The 20,614-nt window shown below is 38.4% G+C and overlaps 3 protein-coding genes across 3 annotated transcripts; all 3 read left to right on the forward strand.

The window, feature by feature from the left end:
* Window positions 1-2,288: 2,288 nt before the first annotated feature.
* LOC148353296 (olfactory receptor 2K2-like) lies at window positions 2,289-3,203 on the forward strand. The gene has a single exon (XM_088352821.1). It carries the CDS (start codon window positions 2,289-2,291, stop codon window positions 3,201-3,203), a length of 915 nt encoding a protein of 304 aa, XP_088208947.1.
* A 5,286-nt stretch (window positions 3,204-8,489) lies between these two features.
* LOC148353297 (olfactory receptor 6N2-like) lies at window positions 8,490-9,404 on the forward strand. Its single transcript, XM_088352922.1, has one exon. The coding sequence runs from the start codon at window positions 8,490-8,492 to the stop codon at window positions 9,402-9,404; it is 915 nt and encodes a 304-aa protein (XP_088209048.1).
* An 8,747-nt stretch (window positions 9,405-18,151) lies between these two features.
* Window positions 18,152-19,069, forward strand: LOC148353298 (olfactory receptor 1078-like). The gene has a single exon (XM_088352927.1). It carries the CDS (start codon window positions 18,155-18,157, stop codon window positions 19,067-19,069), a length of 915 nt encoding a protein of 304 aa, XP_088209053.1. The 5' UTR covers window positions 18,152-18,154.
* The last annotated feature ends 1,545 nt before the right edge of the window (window positions 19,070-20,614 follow it).

Consider the following 20,614-nt stretch of genomic DNA (forward strand, 5'->3'; position numbering starts at 1 on the left):
CCTGCGCCCTATTCTCAGGTCTCATGCTAACTCCAACAGATTTTCTGCCAGAATCACCCTGTATTGGCTCCATCCATCTTTCCATGAACTCTAACGATCTTCACAGTCCGTGCTGAAGAAAAGCAACCTTAGAACATGATGCTGCCGCCACCAAGTTTGACAGCATGGATAATGTTTTTAGGGTGATGTGAAGTGGGCGGCAGTAGTTCAGGAGGTAGAGCGATTGTTTTAGGATTAAGGGATCCCAATTCGAATCCCGGCTTGTCCGTGTTACATGTCAAAGTGTCCTTGGGTAAGACACTGAACCCCCAATACCCCCAATAAGCAGGTTAGCGCCTTACATGGCTGCACAGATCACGACGACTATTGGGAAATGTGAAGCACAATGTAAAAGTGATTTGGGAAGTCATTGACTTGAAAAGCGCTTCATTTAATTTCATTTCATTTCATTTCAAGTGGGACTCTTTCACTAAATGTAGCCTTTTGCATTCAGCCCTAAAATTTATCTATGAATAGGTCAATTACTTTTTCGATTAAGAATGAATCGGAATTTTAAAAAAAACACATTTTTATTTTCCCCCTCTTTATTCAAATATTTAAGTTTTGGACGGATTAAAATATAGTGGGCAAAACAATAGAATACTAATATCAAACAATGAAAAAAATACAAGTGTTTGTCAAATAGCCTAACAAAAAACAAAAATACATACAAATGTATGCTATACACATGCAAATATGTAAGATACATTTTTTTATAAACATGGTCCAGAGTTGCCCTCTGCCGGACCAAAAGGACATCGCACAACTAAATGAATTGTCGAGTCGCCTTCTGCTAGATGAAAGTGGTTTTACAAGGCTGCCCCCTCAACGGCACAGAAAAACTCAATGTGCTCTCATTTGCTTCGAATTAATGTGCTGAGTGGCGCATCAATTGTGCGACACAACGAATTAATGGTGAAATTCAATGTCAACATTTTTAATAAACTTTTGATTGATTAGTTGTTGCATCCCTACTTACAACACTTAGTTTGAGCAAAGAAAAGTGTAACAAAATTTCACACCGATTTTGTTATAGAAAATCAGGGACGCATGTTTTACACGAGAAGAAATACCGGTAATTGCTTTTTCAACAAAACAAAAGAATCAGCCTTTTGATCATTTTTGTGATTAACTCACTCAATGCTATAATGTATAAATACATTTTCAGAAGTATTGTACCTTGGTGCCAAGATGTAAAAGTACATTTTTATTATATTATTTTAAAAAAATATTATAAAGAGTTTGACGCTGCTCAATAGTAAGTATCAAGCTTCTGGCAATGGTTTCAAGCCAAGTCAAGTCACACTTATTTGCATAGCCCTATAGTATGATAAGAAATAAATCACAATTTTTATGTGATGGCAGGAGTGGCTTCGATCAAATCTTTGGCCACATATCAAGGAAGCCACTTCCTATGTCTGCCAAATGACTGTGTGTATGCGGCCCCATATGGTGAGTAGGCGCAGTGAAGCAGTGTGGTGATAGTCACGAGACACGGAGTCCACAGACAAATACCATCAGTTAACCTTTCAAGAGAGCTTTTTCCTTAAAAAAAAAAAGATGACCATGTCCCATCGTCATCGTCTGGTCAGTGAGGGATGATCTTAGATGCACGTCCACAAGAATGCGGTCGCCCGAGCGAACGCGATCAACATGGTGACCAAGATCATGTGATCTATTCACCGAAAACATTAAGCACTGAAAAAATTTTGCAAAGTTCATGCATCAGTTGAATGTTCTTGAAACAAACTGTTTTTAGCCAGCAAAGTGCCCTTGTGTTTTATGAAAAAAATTGTTTATATTTCGGAGGTATCACAGATGCAAAAAAAAAAGAAAAAGCACCGAAGTGAAAGTTCTGCTTGAAATGCATCCTTTTACAAAGCTGTTTTTCTTGGAAGTTTTCTTAGAAACAAACATTTTTGAAAAACTTAACAATGTTCAACTGTTGTTTAAAAGTGGTAAAAGCAAAAAACATACTTTTTTCTAATGAAAGGTGAGGGTTGAAGGTTTCTTTTGATATGTTCTGTGTCGATAAAGCTTCGGTACTAAATCTTCTGTAGGCCTTCAAAGATGAGTCATAATGGCAAAAATTGGCTTTCACTGGCTCTCCCAATTTGAGAAAAAATGCCTGGAATTGAATGAGTTAAGGGCTACTCAAATAAATATGACTTCATTTGAGATAACTTTTTGTGGGAGCCCGACCAATAACGCACGTTTCTCTTTCTTCTTTCTGCAGCGAGTGTATGGGTATGACCAACCTTACACTGTTTCCTTACTTCAACCTCACCATGTTCATGAACATCGGGCCATACCGCTACCCGGCGTTTGCCTTGTGCCTCTTCCTCTACATCTTCATCTGGTTTTCAAACTCTGTCATCATTTTGACAATCTCCCGCGAGAGGACCCTTCACGGGCCCATGTACATGTTCGTCAACAGCTTGGCTTTCAACGCTCTGTACGGCTCCACAGGCTTCTTCCCCCGCCTTCTGCTAGACCTGGTCTCCAACAATCACTTGATCTCGCGAGCCGCCTGCTACGCGCAGATGTATGTCATCTACTCGTACGGCTCTAACGAGATGACAACGCTGTGTGTCATGGCTTACGATCGCTACCTGGCCGTGTGTCACCCGTTGCACTACCACACCATCATGACAGTAAAAAGAGCCTTGATCTTGGTTGCGTTGGCATGGATCATTCCCATCTTAACCATCTTCTCGGTCATGTACCTGTCGATCACACTGCCTCTGTGTGGCAACAGGATCCACAAGTTGTACTGTGCCAATTGGAATGTAGTAAAGCTGTCTTGCGTGTCTACAGTGATCAACAATTTGGTAGGCATGTTTGTGACCATCATTTTAATCATACTCCCATTGGCCTTCATGCTTTACATGTACATGTCGATAATTCACACCACATTGAAATGCTCAGCCAAATTCAAAGGGAGAGTATTCCAGAGTTGTCTACCTCACATGATTTCCTTGGTCATATATTCTTTTGCTTTATTCTGTGATGTCGCTCTAAGCAGGATCAATGTGGAAAATATTAACCCCTTTGTGGCTATTATTTTGTCTCTGGAGTTTGTGGTGATTCCTACAGTTCTCAACCCTCTGCTATACGGTATGAAACTATCTGAATTACGCAAACACATTTTCAAGCCCTTGTGAGGCCGAGTTTGCTTTTTTGGGCAGTTGCTTGTGTGTGCAGGTTAAGTTTAAACTTTACTAGACACTCAAAATATGGCGAGTAGACATCAATGGATTTTGAACTTGCAAGGAGGACAGAGAGAAGAGCTTTCAGATATCAAACAATAACCATGAAAATTCCTTTATACTCCATACTCATTTGAAATAAACTAATACTCTCAAACGGTTATATATATTATTCAGGATTATGCAAATTAGAAACAATAAATAAAAAACACAAATGGGGTTTTTCAATTGGTATGGTGTTATATATCGTAGTCACTGCACAGTAATGTTTAATGACGTTTTGGTGACTCTTTGTTTGGGTAGACTATAGACAATTCCTGTTTGTCTTGTCACAATTTTGTTTTGACCCTTTTGATCACTACTGTCAATGTGTTGTGGTTTCTGAGCCAAGGTTTTTTTGTAGCATTTTAAGGATTTGTATCCATTCTTCCATGCAAGATAATATCATCCATTGTGTTGGGCATCTAGCCTTGCTTACTGTGTTTACTTTGCCCTTTTTAACTATCAAGCCCATTTACAGTCAGTAATATTTTTTCCATCAATTGTTATCTAAAGCCAGCTCTACTCTTCATTATTATTTTGTATCTTTGTAAATAAAGATAATGCTTCCCATTTCCTGTGTCTTTTCTGTATTTATCGTCTCCTGCCACACCTAACATGACAAGAAATCTTACTCACAATTTAGCCTGTTGCTCAGGTATGCTTCAAGATGCCAAACAGATTGGAAGTTTTAAAATTACATATACTTTAATGATTAAAGTTTTAATAATACGATGTATTTGCCACCCTAAAAATTACACAATTGCTGGTGTAGCAAATTAGAACCAATGTAAATTTGTCAGATGGCCTCAAAACTACTCATCATAGGAACGCGGCTGTTTCTTAAATGTCACAATAAGATTGTATTTACTTTCTTCACAGCACAACTTGCCACCAATTGGACAAGCAATACAAGTTTACAGTCCGAAAATAGCAGCACCCAGAGACCAGTAAAGTTAATGACTGCAAGAGGTACCCATGAGTGGAGGCCCAAAACTGGCCAAAAATAGATCAATCAATACAGGTAAAAATAGAAACGAATATAAGTATTTACACTAATCACGGAACCCGTAACCACTAGGTTTGTCGGGGCACCACTTTCTGTGGTGTGTCTTGGGCAGCGCCATCCTGATATCTTGGGGTATGGGATTGCTCCCCCACATGAAAGAGAAAGTACTAGTTTCCATTGTAATCCTGAAAGGGGGATGCCACATGTGCGGTTCCTTCTCAGGTTCTCAAGAGGAATCTCCTGATCTGACTCATATATAGCACCATCATCATCTGGTTGCTGTTTTTTTTCAATGTATAGCATCATCCCACTCTTCAAAGATGAGCTGGACCTCGGGAATGACGGGCAGCGGCATGTGACAACACTGATCCTAAAACATTGGGGGAAAACTATTATGTTTCAAGATTTTGAGTATCACCTTGTACAATACTGCCCTCCATCAATTGTTATCTAAAGCCAGCTCTACTCTCCATTATTATTTTGTATCTTTGTAAATAAAGATAATGCTTCCCATTTCCTGTGTCTTTTCTGTATTTATCGTCTCCTGCCACACCTAACATGGCAAGAAATCTTATTCACAATTTAGCCTGTTGCTCAGGTATGCTTCAAGATGCCAAACAGATTGGAAGTTTTAAAATTACATATACTTTAATGAGATGAGCTGGACAAACTGTCATCTGTGGGCTGCCATTGGTCCCCGGGGCCACACGTTTCAGACCCCTGCTCTATAATCATGTCGATAAACGTATTTTCACTGGCCAATAAGACCTGCATGTAATCTTACAAATCTCTTAAATAAGGCAACATTAGAGGACATGTTTGCCCCTTTAGATGGATTTAAATCGATGTTGTTGCTATTCTAGTAATTTTAATCAATAATCAATCAATAAGTCAAGATCTTCATTGAAGCGGACGTCGAAAAAAAGATGTTTTAAAAATCGAAGCCTAAATAATAGATTTTCGTTGTGAAATAAAGATAAACCTTCAAAAAAGAAAATATGAAAAATAGATAGTCATGGAAAGTAGATATCATACATTTACATCAATGCTTTCACAAAGCATTCTGACACTTTATGTAAATATTTGTACTTGGCTACGGCCCGCTACTGTACTGGTGAATCAAGTCCCAAGAGTTCAAGGAGATGACATTAAAGAAGAGTGAACTCATGGTGAGTCTCTCCTTAAACATGAGCACTCCATTACGAAGAACATTGGTGAGTATGCCGTCTGCATGTGACTTCTGAGTATGTCATGTTTGTTTTGTGTCTTTTTAAATTGATATTGTTTGACTTTGGTGCAAGTATCATGGTTTGAGACACTAATTTTAATAATTCGTATTTGACAGCATGAATGTCCTGTTATTTGCTGTCTTGCCTCGTAATCGGTCCTCTAAAACTAATAATTGACGTTTCTTCTGTTCTAGTTGCAGGATAAGAATGGAAGTATGTTTTTTTTTGCTTGTCCTTTGAATGCAAATACCATTCTAATAATGTGGCACAAAGGAACCAGTTCATAATATCCCAGACCCTACCTCTGATTTTAGACAAATTTCACCAAGAGAGCCTGGCTTTTTTTCCTGATGAAACCAAGGATACCTGCAACAGTAGAATAGTGTATTATATAGAATGTTATTAGCAGAGATTTTTTTCCCCGAAAAGTTTGTTTCCCTTTTGTTTAGAATCATAAAACAGCCATGGGAATCTCTTACCTTTAGAAGAAATTCACTGATTGAAGTAAGAAAGGGTGACCTACGCAAATTGTATAAATACGAGGAGAAAATGTTGTGAGGGGGAGAAGTAGGTATTGGGTGATTTCCCATGGCGAATTGAGGGTTTGAGGTTTGAGGGGCGTTTGAACCAAAATCAGTGAAGTTTGCGCAAGTGGGAGTACTGTATTTATTCGTGTGTAATGTGCATTTGATTTTATCTCATCGTCACAATATTTTTTACTCACTGTATCAGTGACAAAGAGAATGGAAAAAAAGAAGTTTGTCCTGAAAGACTTAAATAAACTCAAAAAGCACCTTAAACAAAACAACTCCTTGGTGTATGTGTTGTTTAATCGGACTTTGAAGGACATGAAATAAATACATTATAAATGTTATATTGGTATTGTGTTCACCGTTGTTTATAAATGATTTGAATCATGGGTGCATGTATTCAATGTTTGTCATTTTCAATGATTAGAGTTTAGATAAAGCCCAAAAAGAAAAAATAAGGGGTGTCCGATATTCACAAATAAACACTGTATTTCCTCCACACAGTTTTCACCTTTTTAAACCCTGACCTTGAAAAAAAGAGTGCTGTGATTTGATAGAGAGTATGACTTTGTAGCAGGAATGTATAGGTCCGATTCCCTGTGTGAGAGAAAATGTGAAATTGTGAAAAGATGGGTGCTTGCTGGTGTGTCATTGTTTGCAGATCTTTGTCTTCATGAATTGATCTATGTTTTTGATCTATTCGGGAAAAATAAGCAAATTAAGGCCCCCACAGAGGGAGCGCCGGAGATTTTGGGAAATAAGAATGACATAAATTGTATGACACGGACAGAATTTACAGATACTTTATAAGTATCCGTGTCTACTTTACTCTGTGGGTATGCTAAACCTACAGCTTGACAACAGCTGGAATAGACTTAGAAAGACCGCTAGAGGTTTTTGGAGGTAAAAATGACATAAATTGTTTGACACAGACAGAATTTACTGATAGTGTAAGCATCTGCGTCTACTTTATCCTGAGGTTTGTGCTGAATAGGCATGCACGTTAATATGCGTATGTTGGTTTAATTTGAATTCACTTTAAATAAATAACCCAAACTACAAATCAATACAGTTTTTTCTGTGATAGTTTCAAAAATATATTTTCAATTTGACTGTGATCTACGTGTGAGTCAGTTGAGGGTGTAGTACAGACAGCTGGATGGCAGCTGAAATAGACATCAGCAGAGAGCTATCTTAGTGAGGATAACAGGTTTCCATCAGGACCCTAATTAAAAACCACATTTTAAAAAAACAGTTCCAATTTTTAAATTTATTGAATAACACGATTGAGCACTTTAAACCAGAGTTAGTAGAATATGTTTACAAATTAAAAAAAACAAAACAAAATGGGCAGCAAAATCAAAACGACTTCTTGTAATATTATTACATTCAATGCTCGATGCATTTTTAACTATATCCAAAGTGCTTTAATTCTGTGGCCCTTTCTTTAAGATAATAAAAATCATATTTCATATATTCACCTCTCTATCTGCGTTTGGCCATGCCAAACATGTGTAAACACAATATGGTTGTTCTTTTTCTGTGGTGTGAAATAACGGGTGTCCACTCATTTGCAGGGAATTATCCCCATCTACTGTTAAGGAGTGTAAACTACCCTCACTTGTTTTTTTTTCCAATTTTTAGCATTATTTTGCCATGGCAAAGGTTGGCAACCCACTTTTAGGTCCCGACCCACTAATTAAGAAACACTGGATGAGGTAACTGATAAAAAGATAGATGGATATGTGTCTTTTGGCTTTAAGCCACGGTGTGTAATATTTGAACACTAGATGGCACTGTGTTGTCGGGCAAAAGAGTAAAATTAACTACCTACTAACTAACTACCTATGACTTTTTTAAAAATATGAATTAACATTGGTGTGATAATTCATGGATTTTTGCCTAATATTTAGGTGAAAGTTTTTTTTTGTACCACTAAGAGGCACTAAATATTACACACTGTCGTTATAATTTATGAAAATTTACCCCCGGCAAATTGGCTTGACAAAAAAAAAAAAAAAAAAAAACACAAAAAAAAAAACACAATTGTAACTAGAATTAATAAAGCCCATGTAGGAATAATTATCAGATAGTTATCACACATTTGCTTATTATTAACATTAGTATATACATGTGTCATGTTACAGTACTGCCTAATAGTAATGTTAGATGTTTTGTAATGTTAGATGTCAGTCAAGACTAGTTAGTTGTGTCTCAGAGTTGTGTGTGGTTTCCTCCCTTCCCCTTATCTAGGAGACACAGATGTAACTAGGGGCTTTACAAGTGAAATAAAATATTTGGGGAAACTGAGGGACAGGAGAAGCGGTCCCTTAGCCTTAGTAGTTAAGTTTGTATGAAAATATCTTAACAAACCATTACAGCCTGTTTCTCTTTTCTCTTTCCAACAACAGATTGTTCTAACCCACAAGTAAGCATGCGCAACCTAACTCTGTCCCCTTACTTCAACCTCACAATGTTCATGAACATTGGTCCGTACCGCTACCCGGCATTTGTTTTGTGCCTTCTCCTCTACCTCTTTATCATGTTTTCCAACTGGGCCATCGTCATGACAATTTTCCGTGAGAAGAGCCTTCACGAGCCTATGTACATATTTATCGCCAGCTTGTCCTTCAACGCCTTGTACGGCTCCACGGGCTTTTTTCCCCGTTTCCTGCTGGACCTGACTTCCAAAACTCACCTGATCTCGCGCATTGCCTGCTTCACGCAGATCTACTTCATTTATACGTATGGAGCCAACGAGATGACCACGCTGTGCGTCATGGCCTACGACCGCTATCTAGCAGTGTGCCACCCACTGCACTACCACACAAGGATGACGGTGAAAAAGGCCTTGACTCTGGCTGTCCTGATCTGGCTCTTTTCCTGCTTCATCCTCACAGCCGTCATCTACTTGTCAGCAACACTGCCTCTATGCGGTAACGAGATTCAGAAGGTGTACTGTGCCAACTGGAATATAGTCAAGCTGTCATGTGTGCCAACAGTGGTCAATAATGCGGTAGGAATGTTCATCACCGTCTTTACCGTTTTCTTCCCGTTGGCCTTTGTGCTGTACACTTACTCACGACTCATTGCCACAACCTGGAGACGCTCGGCCATGTTCAAGGGGAGAGTGTTCCAGAGTTGTTTGCCACACATGGTTTCCTTTGTCATTTATTCAATTGCCCTATTTTGTGATATCGCCTTGAGTAGATTTAATGTAGAGGAGATCAACCCATTTGTGGCTATTATTTTGTCTCTGGAGTTTGTGGTGATTCCGCCAGTTCTTAACCCTCTGGTGTACGGTATCAAACTATCGGATATACGCAGACATATTTTCAAGCTTTTCTGAGATGGTGGAAGCAGGGTTTGTACAGGTGCTCAAAATTTTTAATGTGTTTTCAAGGATGAAAAGTGCGTGCATTTTGGGTGAAGTGCTTGTAAATGCTTGACAGGTGCAAGTTACACCTACACAGGGCACTGTGAAATGTGTATTGGTGCAAGGATTACTTATCAGTTATGAACATATTTTATGGGCCATGCAAAAAACTTGGGTACCGTTTACCAGTGGTAAATTGTAATAGGAAGAACTTCCTGCAACTGAAAACCTGTGCTACATATCACTGTCACTTGTACCCAACACTTATCCGGGGAGATATTTCTCTTAAAAGCAAATCTTGCTATTTATTCAAGATCTAAAAATCATATGTCTTGATAAATGGACACACAAGATTGAAAACTGCATATATAATTCGCGGATATATTAGTGGCTTGGCTAGATACACGATTCACCCCAGATTTTTTTCTTGTAATGGTATTAGAGAAATTGGAAAATTGGCCTTAAAAGTTTTGAAATATCGCACATCTGCATTTATCAAGACATGATTTTTAGATTTTGAGTAAATCACAATACATTTGTTTTTTTTAGAATTTGGGTACAATTACTGTAAAATGTAGCTTACATATTCAGTTATGGAAGTTCTCTCCATTTTAATTTACCCCTGGGAAATGCTACACTAATTTTTGCATAGGCCGTAATAAATGTACACATTTGATACACGTTTCATAGTGCCCTGTTTAGGTGTAGCATGTGCCTGTACTCCTGGGCGCCACCCGTAGGGGGCAATGGCGCTTCGTAGGCCAATGCCAAACAAACTAATGCCAGCAGCTAATAGCCACAAGGGAAGCAAAGCAAAGCCACCAGAGATCAGTGTTGGCATCAATTTCAAGCAGACTAGTTCAAAAACAGGTGGCATGGTGGATGAGTGGTTAATACGCCAGCCCGCCAGTTCAGAGGTCCCAAATTCAAATTCAGCTACCGGCCTCCCTGTGCAGGGTTTGCATGTTCTCAGCATTTGGGTACTCTCCGGGTACTCTGGTTTCCTCCCACATTCAAAAGACATGCATGGTAGGTTAATTGACTGGTTCAAATTGTCCCTAGTTATGAATGAGCAAGTGAATGGTACTACATCTCTGTGTGCCCTTTGACTGGCTAGCAACCAGTTCAGGGTATCCCCTGCCCATTGCTTGAAGATAGGTGGGATAGGCTCTGGCACCCCCACGACCTTAGTGAGGATAAGAGGTGTAGAAAACGGAAAAAAAAATATTGTTCAAAATTGTGGCAACAATTTCAAGCATTTACAAGCACTTGACTGAAAAACTCTAACACAAGATTAATATTCAAGTTTTCAAGGATATCAAACATCCCTACAGACCCTGTATATTATCCTCATGCCATTTACGCTGTAGTTGAAACGGTTGGTAATATACGTGTCAACCAACGTTTTATTGTATTTTATCTCAATTTGTGCAGAGATATTTTTATTTTCCTGGCTCATAGATACCTTAACCGCCTGGGTCCTTGGGACACCGTTTCATTTTCGACTCTATGATGACCTCTGGCGGTGAATTTGGACATTGTGGTAGCAATTTAGGAGTGGTAAACATGGCAGATTTAGCAGCTAAAAAGAGAATGACAACAAGTAGATCTGCGTATTGCAAAACCGGAAAGTATCTAGAGAAATGAGCAATGAGTACCTAGGCGTAATCAACTCATGTAAATGACAAGCGACTTGCAGTCCTCGTAAGCATATTTGACATAAATAATGGAACCAAAACTAAGATCCTCGACAAACCCAGATGTAACCGTTGAACAATTGAGGGAAGTTTTCAACATCCCTTAGGCTTTTCTACAGTCAGTATTTTTAGACCTATTTTATAACATCAACAAAAGAAAAAAAATAATCAAATTTTTGGGGAGAAACAAGATTTTTTTTTAGTGTGACGTTTTTATTTTATTTTAACCTACGATACTTGTTAAAATCCCCAAAGAAAAAAAATACTACCATTAATTAAACGTAATTGTTGTCATGAAAATGCACTTTTTGCAACATCAGAATGAAAATGTCTCTAATGATCATGAAGATATTTTTCATTAAGATTTCTCCCTCCAACATTTTTTCGATAACCGTGTTTCAAATCTGGTGGATCCAAAAGTTGGTCGCAGGCCTTTGCTTTGGTAATATAATACTAAGAGGAAGAAAAAACACAGTGTATGCCCAGCTCAATCTTTTCTTCTGTTTAGTCAATCGTTGCCGTGCCAATTGTGTTTGAGAGGGACCACAACTCATTTCATTGTGATTTTGTTGGTTTTTCTTCCTCTTTCTCCCTTAAATAATAGGTCCCAAGAAAGTTTGTGATAAGGTAAAGGAAAAGTGCAAAACAATGACAACAACAATCGAGTAGAAGAGAGAAATGTTTGTGAAATACGAAAATATTGAATGAGGGTCTGCCATTAAAATACTGCTAGAACGTACAGTAAATGGTTTAAAAATCTTATATTTCTAGCTTTCTTACCAATGTATTGATCTTAATTATCTGTACAATTAAGTAATTGTCGTTGGTAATTACACAATTTTAAAAAAAATTGTGTACAAACTTCTTCAAGTATCTGGCTATTTTAAAGCAGTTTTAGTGGGTCGTTAAATGCGATGTAGGCTTAGATGTGAGTATATATGGCACTTTTGGTCATTTTGGTTTTGCGGGTCTTTTTGTTTTTAAATCAAAATTTCTGCTTTAAATCCTTTCATTGGCTACATTTGAGAAGAGGAATTTCTGTTCTTAATTTGGTTTGCAGCTTGTCATTAGGGTGGAATGTTGGGTCCCTATTTCGGACCAGTTGAGAACCACTGCTTTATAGAGCCACCTGAATGTAGTTTTGTTTTGTGATGCTACTTTGCTTTTTTGCAAATAAAGACCGATTCCTAACTCCAGAATCATCTCCACAATTGGGTTATTCCTCCACACCTGACATGTCAACAAATTACAGAAAGAATTTGTTTTTATAATGCTTGTAGATGCCGTGAAAAGGACAGTTTCTTGCAAAAGTGTTGGACCCCCAAGATCTTTGACATATTGCCATTATTTAGGGTTCATAATATTCCAAATATTTATCAAGAATCAAATACAGTGGCTTGCGAAACTATTTGGCGCCCTTGAACTTTGTGACCTTTTGCCACATTTCACACTTCAAACACACAATCATGAAGTGGAACACACTTTATTGGATATTTTAAACTTTTTTAACAAATAAAAAACGAAAAAGAGGGTGTGCAAAATGATTCAGCCCCATTGAGTTAATACTTTGTAGCGCCACCTTTTGCTGTGATTACAGCCACAAGTCGCTTGGGGTATGTCACTATCAGTGTTGCACATCGAGAAACTCAAATTTTTTCCCATTCCTCCTTGCAAAACAGTTCGAACTCAGTGAGGTTGGATGGAAAGCGTTTGTGAACAGAAGTTTTCAGTTCTTTCCACAGATTCTCAATTGGATTAAGGTCTGGAGTTTGACTTGGCCATTTCAATACCTTGAAATGTTTTTTGGTAAACCATTCTATTGTAGCTTTTGCTTTATGTTGTGGATCATTGTCTTGTTGGAAGACAAATATCAGTCCCAGTCTCAGGTCTTTTGCGGAGTCCATCAGGTTTTCTTCTAGAATGGTCCTGTATTTGGCTCCATCCATCTTCCCATCAATTTTAACCATCTTCCCTGTCCCTGCTGAAGAAAAGCAGGATCAGACCATGATGGTGCCACCACCATGTTTGACTGTGCGGATGTTTTGTTGAGGGTGATGAGCTGTGCTGCTTTTATGCCAAACATAACATCTTGCATTATTGCCAAAAAAGTTCGATTTTGGTCTCATCTGACCAGAGCACCTTCTTCCACATGTTTGGCGTGTCTCCAAAGGGGCTTGTGGCAAACTTTAAATGACACTTTTTATGGATATCTTTAAGAAATTGCTTCCTTCTTTCCACTCTTCCATAAAGGCCAGATTTGTGCAGTATACGACTGATTGTTGTCTGCAATTCATCCAGAGTGATTATGGGCCTCTTGGCAGCATCTTTGATCAGTTTTCTCTCTGTATGAGCTGAAAGTGACCAGCTCGGTGGCCTTGGGGTAGGGCGCCCGCCTTAAGACTGGGAAGTCGCTGGTTCAAGCCTCGGTCGGGTCATACAACATTGGTACTCATTGCCTCCCTGCTTAGCGCTCGGTATTAGGGGTTGGAATTGGGGGGTTTGGTCACCTAATGACTCCGAAAACATCAGTTGGGTTGGGCGATTTCCCAGAAAGTCAGAAAAAAACTCTAGCCACCTCCCACTAGGGGGACATGGCTCTGGTATATATATAATATATGTATAATAATGAGCTGATAGTTTAGAGGGATGGCTGGATTTTGGTAGATTTGCAGTGGTCTGATACTCCTTCCATTTCAATATTATTGCTTGCACAGTGCTCCTTGGGATGTTTTAAGGCTTGGGAAATCTTTTTGTATCCAAATCCAGCTTTAAACTTCTCCACAACAGTATCTCGGACCTGTCTGATGTATTCTTCGTTCTTCATGATGCTCTCTGCGCTTTAAACAGACCTCTGAGACTATCACAGTGCAGGCGCATTCATACAGAGACTTAATTACACACAGGTGGATTCCATTCATCATCGTTAGTCATTTAGATCAACATTGAATCATTCAGAGATCCTCACTGAACTTCTGGACAGTTTGTTGCACTGAAAATAAAGGGGGTGAATAATTTTGCACACCCACTTTTTCGTTTTTTTTTTTAATTTGTTAAAAAAGGTAAAAAATATCCAATAAAGTGTGTTCCACTTAATGAATTTGTCCCACTTATTGTTGATGCTTCACAAGAAATTAGTTTTATATCTTTAGGTTTGAAGTCTGAAAAGTGTCAAAAGGTCACAAAGTTCAAGGGGGCCAAATAGTTTCGCAAGCCACTGTACATGTGAGACACTTATGAAAATAAACCAAATGTTTTATATTGTGCAAACAAATAAAACAGTTGGCGTTGCAAAAATTTGGTTTTTAAATTTGAAGCCTGAAATGTGGCAATATGAGAAAAAATTCTTGGGTGGCCAATTCTTTCACAAGGCACTGTAAATACTCAAGTCCAAATGCCCGTAAAAAGTGCACTATGATCAAGCATTTTATTTGTATCTATAGTATTTGTGGGCAGCACGGGGGTGCAGTGTTTAGCGTGTGTGCGGCACAGTTCTGAGGTCATGGGTTCAAATCCAGCTACCAACTTTCCTGTGCGGAGTTTGCATGTTCTCCCCGTGCTTGTGTGGGTTTCCTCCGGGCACTCTGGTTTCCTCCCACATTCCAAAAACATGCATGTCAGGTTAATTGGCCGGTCCAAATTGTCCCTAGGTTTTTAATGAGCGAATTGTCTGTCCCTGTGTTCCCTGCGACTGGCTGGCAACCAGTTCAGGGTGTCCCCTGCCCACTGCCTGAAGATGGCTGGGATGGGCTCCAGCACCCCTGCAACCCTACTGAGGATAAGGGGTACGGATAATGGATGGATGGAAGCATTTGTACTTCATTACTACCTGCAATCGAGCAAGTCAGCTGAATTCTCAAGAGGGGAAAGAGATGGCATTTAAAGATGAGTGCGCTCATGGTGTGTCATGAACCATTTGCAGCTCATTACAAAGAACATCACAATGACACTAGTCGGTAAGTATGCAGTATGTATGTGGATTTTGGTTACATTCTTGGATTTTAAAGACATATTGAAACTATTACTTGAACGGCTTTCTGCTCAGTGACAAATATTGTGTTAAGAAAAACTATAAATTGTTAGTTTAGATAGCTGCTTGTATGCTCAGCTGCTTTTTTGTAACGGACGATTTCATTCTTAATTTCTTAGTTTAAATATCTTCGAAGACTGTTCTTTAACGGGTCAGCGAGTACAAAATGTGGGCGTATGTGTGTGTTAGTTTTTTATTTAACGCTTACTTTGTGTTAGGTCGTCCAGTGACCGGTTTCAAGTTTAAAAAATATTAACTGATGTGTCTCAAGGGCCATGACATCAAATTACGATAGGAATATATGGTTATGGATGCATGTAATGATTGTTAGAATGCAGTATTAACAATATTGAGTGATACTCATTTTGTTTTGCTGGTTAGGACGGAGTTAGACCCTGGGTCAAAACTGACCTGCTAACAATAGTTCGTTCTGTGCAGCCCTTTGAGACTCTTTGCGATTAAGGGCTATACAAATACACATGACTTGACATAATTCCTAAAACAAAGTGAGGGGTAAATGGCAACAAAATTCCATATTCAAGCTGGTCTCATAAAATGTTAATTTTGTGATATAATTCTTAATTTTTTGCAACGCAGTTGGAAAAAAAAACATCCTTCTGGATTAATTTCATATTAGGTAAAATATATAATACGTCTTTTTTGGGTCTAATTTTGCTCATTACAGTGAAAACTTTAACAAAAAGTATTTTTGTAGGCTGCAATTAGAATTAAAATAATAAAAGGATTGTAATATTTTAGTACATTTGCAATGAATACAGTTGCTATTAGGGTGCATTTTTATTGTTTATAGGTGAGTGAGTTGAAGTTATTCGTGGGTCTTGCGTTTTATGGATATGTTTCCTGTGGATTTTGTCTTGTCTTTAAATTATGGGATTAATGGGTCCTCCAAAGGAAGTTTCCTTAGTCTTTGACAATGACAATAAATATTCTCAATCTGATCTGTATGTATGTCATTTTTTGCTTTTTCAAATTGCATTACAGAAGATAAACACAATACTCTAATTTATTGAGACAGTCCTGTACAGCTTTAAAAAAGTTCATATTGTCTTTGAATTGTTCTCCAACCTAGCACTTTTAGACACACCTCAGATCACAGATTAAACTATTGATTCGATTTTTGATACATGAAAAGCCATTTTGCTGTTTACTTGATTTAAATTGGTGGATTTACTGTATTGAATTGAATTAAATGGAACTGAATTGTCTTTATTGTCATTATTTGAACATCTGGAGACATGGTATGTAACAAGATTAGACATTGCACGAAACATTTCATCAAGACGTTAAAGGTAAAAAAAAATATCAGGATAAAAGGCAGGAAAAAATATTTACAACATAGATAGATAGATAGATAGATAGATAGATAGATAGATACTTTATTCATCCCCGAAGGGAAATTCACTTTTCCAGCAGCATCCCTAAGCTGAGAACAATCGAAAATAACACGGGAGCTGCTGGAGTGGCTGCCATTCGTGACGGCGCCGGAGAAACGATTCAATTTGAATCATGTACAAACAAACAATTGAATCATGTACAAGAAACGATTATTGGATGGATTTAGTTAAAAGCAGATTTCTTTTTTTCATCTGTGTGATTTGACAAATATCACATTAGTAATTTCATGCAGAAATGTAAGAAATTATAGCGCTTAGAGACTGACTTAAGTTACAATGAATGATTTTGAATGAAAAAGTGCATAGCAACAATAGTGCAAGGAAAAGTACTATTTGAATTGACCAGACAATTTCATAACACGGAAACTTTTGGATTACAGGACCAAAATTTCAAGGAGTTTGTTATTAGGTTATCTTAAACACTTAACATATAGCAAAACATTTACTTGCACAATATAGTGAGTCAGCAAAACAAAAATTGTAATAAAAGTAAAGAAATAAATTGGGTAGAAGGCAAGGGCATAGGTTTAGTCTTGGCATTGTTAGGGACGAAGCAGATTTTGTAAGTGATCACATAATATTGGTGGGGACAAAACAATACGATATGTTATCTCAAAACAAGGACAAAAAGGCTCAGAGAAAGCTTCTCTCCAGGGCTATCACCACCCTAAAGAAGCGCACAAAACTGTAAAACGTATCTTGCGACTTATTCTGGGTTTTCTTTTTGTTGTTGTTGCTGAATGTTATTGCACAAAACTGAAAATAAATACTCTGTGATGCATTTTGTTTTTGCTCAATGTTACTGCACTTCTTCTCTTTGCACTACTTGTACAATCCACTATTCTTTTTAATTCACAAAAATTGCACTTTTATCATACCTAGAGGCCAATCCCTAAGCACTATGACATAAATATGTTTTGCCTCTTTATCCTGACAGTATTTTGTCTCCCCCCCCCCCCCCCCCAAGTCTTGAATACATGTTTTACCCAAAAGTTCTATGTCTAATCTTGTTGCATACAAAGTTTTATACGTTGTTATCAACGGGTCAAGTCAAGTCACATTTATTTATATAGCCCTTAATCACAAAAATGTCTCAAAGGACTGCACAGGATAACAATTACACAATTACAATTACAATTACCTGATCTTAAACCAACATGACACTAAAGACAAACAATTGTTCAATTGTTGGGGAAAACACGTCTCCTCCGTTCATGCCAAAACTAAGTTTTTGGTAGAAGGTGAATTGAGAAAAAAAAAAAACATTTCTTCAAGTTAACTCTGGTCAAAGACGTCACCGCGGTGTTTCGTACTTCCTCTGTAAATTTCGAATTCTTTGACATACAACTTTTTTAAAGTAACAGAAATAGTTACATTCCATGGTAACTATAATTTTAGTATAGAGTAATTCAATTTCTAACGGTTACTTTTTGGAAGAACTAGTGACTATAACTAATTACTTTGTTAAACTTGGCAAACACTGATCAAGACAATTCCATTTAAAAGCTAATGAACTCATCACTTTTATTTTTCCGCAGACGGTGTCAAGAAACTTGCTGTTACGAGAAGTGCCGTAATGTAAGGATGCCAAACTTAACGCTGCCCCTATATTTTAACCTTACCATGTTCACAAACATTGGTCCGTACCGCTACCCGGCATTCGTCTCGTGTCTTTTCCTCTACCTCTTCATTGTGTTTGCCAACTGGGCCATCGTGGTGACGATCTTCCGTGAGAAGGCCCTTCACGAACCCATGTACATATTAGTAGCCTGCCTATCAATCAACGCCCTGTGCGGCTCTTCCAGCTTCTTCCCCAGATTCTTGTTAGACTTGGTGTCTGATGCCCACCTGATCTCGAGAGCAGCTTGCTTCGCACAGATATTCTTCATTTACAGTTACGGCGGCAACGAGATGACCACATTAGCCGTCATGGCCTACGACCGCTATCTGGCAGTGTGCCACCCGCTGCACTACCACACCAGGATGACGGTGAAAAAAGCCATAATTCTGGCTGTCCTGGCCTGGCTGGTGCCCGTTTTCTTAGTCAGCACTACAGTTTACCGCTCCATCACCCTGCCCTTGTGCGGCAACAAGATCCAGAAAGTGTTTTGTACCAACTGGAATATTGTTAAGTTGTCGTGCGAGTCCACAGTGGTCAACAATGTAATAAGCATGTTTGCCGTCGTCTGTAGTATTTTTCTCCCTTTGGCCTTCGTGCTCTACACGTACAAACGCATCATTAGCACCACGTGTAGAAGCTCGGCTAGATTCAAGGGGAGAGTATTCCAGAGCTGTTTGCCGCACATGGTCTCCTGTATTGTTTATGCCATTGCCATGTTTTGTGATCTCGCCATGAGCAGGTACAATTCAGAGCAAATTAACCCCATTGTGGCTATTATTTTATCTCTAGAGTTTGTTGTCATTCCACCACTTCTTAACCCTCTGGTATACGGTATGAAGCTAACAGATATACGCAGACATATTTTCAAGGCCCTGTGAAATACAGATCCTAGCGAAAGTAATGTCCCTTCAATAAAATTGTGTCATACTGCCACATTTCAAGCTTCAAACTTAAAGCTGAAAATAACTTAAAATATTTTCTAAGAATCAACAACATGTGAGACACAAGTGAAGTGGAAATGAATTATCTTAACATTTTATATTTACAACAGAAAAACTAAGAAGTAGGTGATGCAAAAATTTTAGCTTATCTTATGTCGACCTAAATGACTATCAATGACAAACAGTCCTTCATTGAGTCACAGCTTAAATGCACCTGCTCTGTATTGGGCTTAGAGGTCTGTGAAATGAGACACTAGCATTATGAAGACCAAAAAAACCACATCAAGCAGGCTCGGGATAACGTTGCTGAAAAGTTCAAAGCAGGAATGAGATACAAGAAGGTTTTGTAACATTTACACATCTCCCAGAGCACTGTGCGAACAATATCAAAATGGAGAGCACAAAATCACAGCAAATCTACCAAGGCCTGGCCATCCCTCTAAACTTTCGTCCCAGACAAGTTAGTTGCATGCTTCTGCCCTTTATGGAAGAGTGGCAAGAAGTTGGCCCTTTCTCAAAGGATACCATAAAAAGGCCCGTTAAGCTTACGCAATAAGCCATATGTGAGAAACGAAAAACATGAGGAACAAGGTGCTCTATTCAGATGAGCCAAAAATTAAACTTTTTGGGCTGAATGCAGTGTTACATTTGGCATAAGAGTAACACTGCACATCACCCTGAAAACACCATCTCCACTGGCCGCATCATGTTCTGGGTTTGCTTTTCTTCAACAGGGATTGGGGAGATTGATAGAGTTGATGGCAAGGTGTATGGAGCAAAATAAAGGGCAATTTTGGCAGGAAATCTGTTGGTCTGTTTTTTATTTCCCTAGAAAAAGCACAATAAAACTACTGTAAAACAGGATACTGCCACCATCTACTAGCTTGTGTCATCTTTGCAGCCTCAGTCAGCTTACTCATGATGTACGTTCATGTACATGGATTCCTTAGATGCGCTGAAATAACCTTTTTTCATTTTTGTTGGGGTTTAGGTTGGCATTTGGACTATACTTGAAGCAGTCCTCGTCTTACTTTCACCATTTTTTTGACACAGTAATAAATAGTAACGAAACAACACGCACACAGCTATACTTAAGGTAAAATAAAGCAGTTAGGGCCAAATTGTGGAGGGTTCATGCACACTTCCAAAAGACTGATCAGGTATAAGGGGTGTTTGAATAATCCCTCTTTTCATTTGCTGATGTAAGATAAGGACAATACTTCATACAAATGGATGGGACTGTGAAAACTCTTTGTATGCTGAAGCACTCGCCTGCCACAAGAGGGCTCTCTCGATTTAAGAAGATGACTTACTAAAACACTAGGGAGAAATATTAGTATGACACCAGCTTAGTTTATAACCAATTCCTGTCTAAATAATTGAGCAAACGTGCACTATAACATAAAAACTTCTACCAATGCTAAAGTGCACTTGGAAATAATCTATAAGTCACAACTGTTCTTTGCAAGGGCCAAACTGTGC

The sequence above is a fragment of the Urocampus carinirostris genome, chromosome 14 (assembly GCF_059441175.1).
Source record: "Urocampus carinirostris isolate Australia breed hairy pipefish chromosome 14, RoL_Ucar_1.0, whole genome shotgun sequence".
Taxonomy (NCBI): Eukaryota; Metazoa; Chordata; class Actinopteri; order Syngnathiformes; family Syngnathidae; genus Urocampus; species Urocampus carinirostris.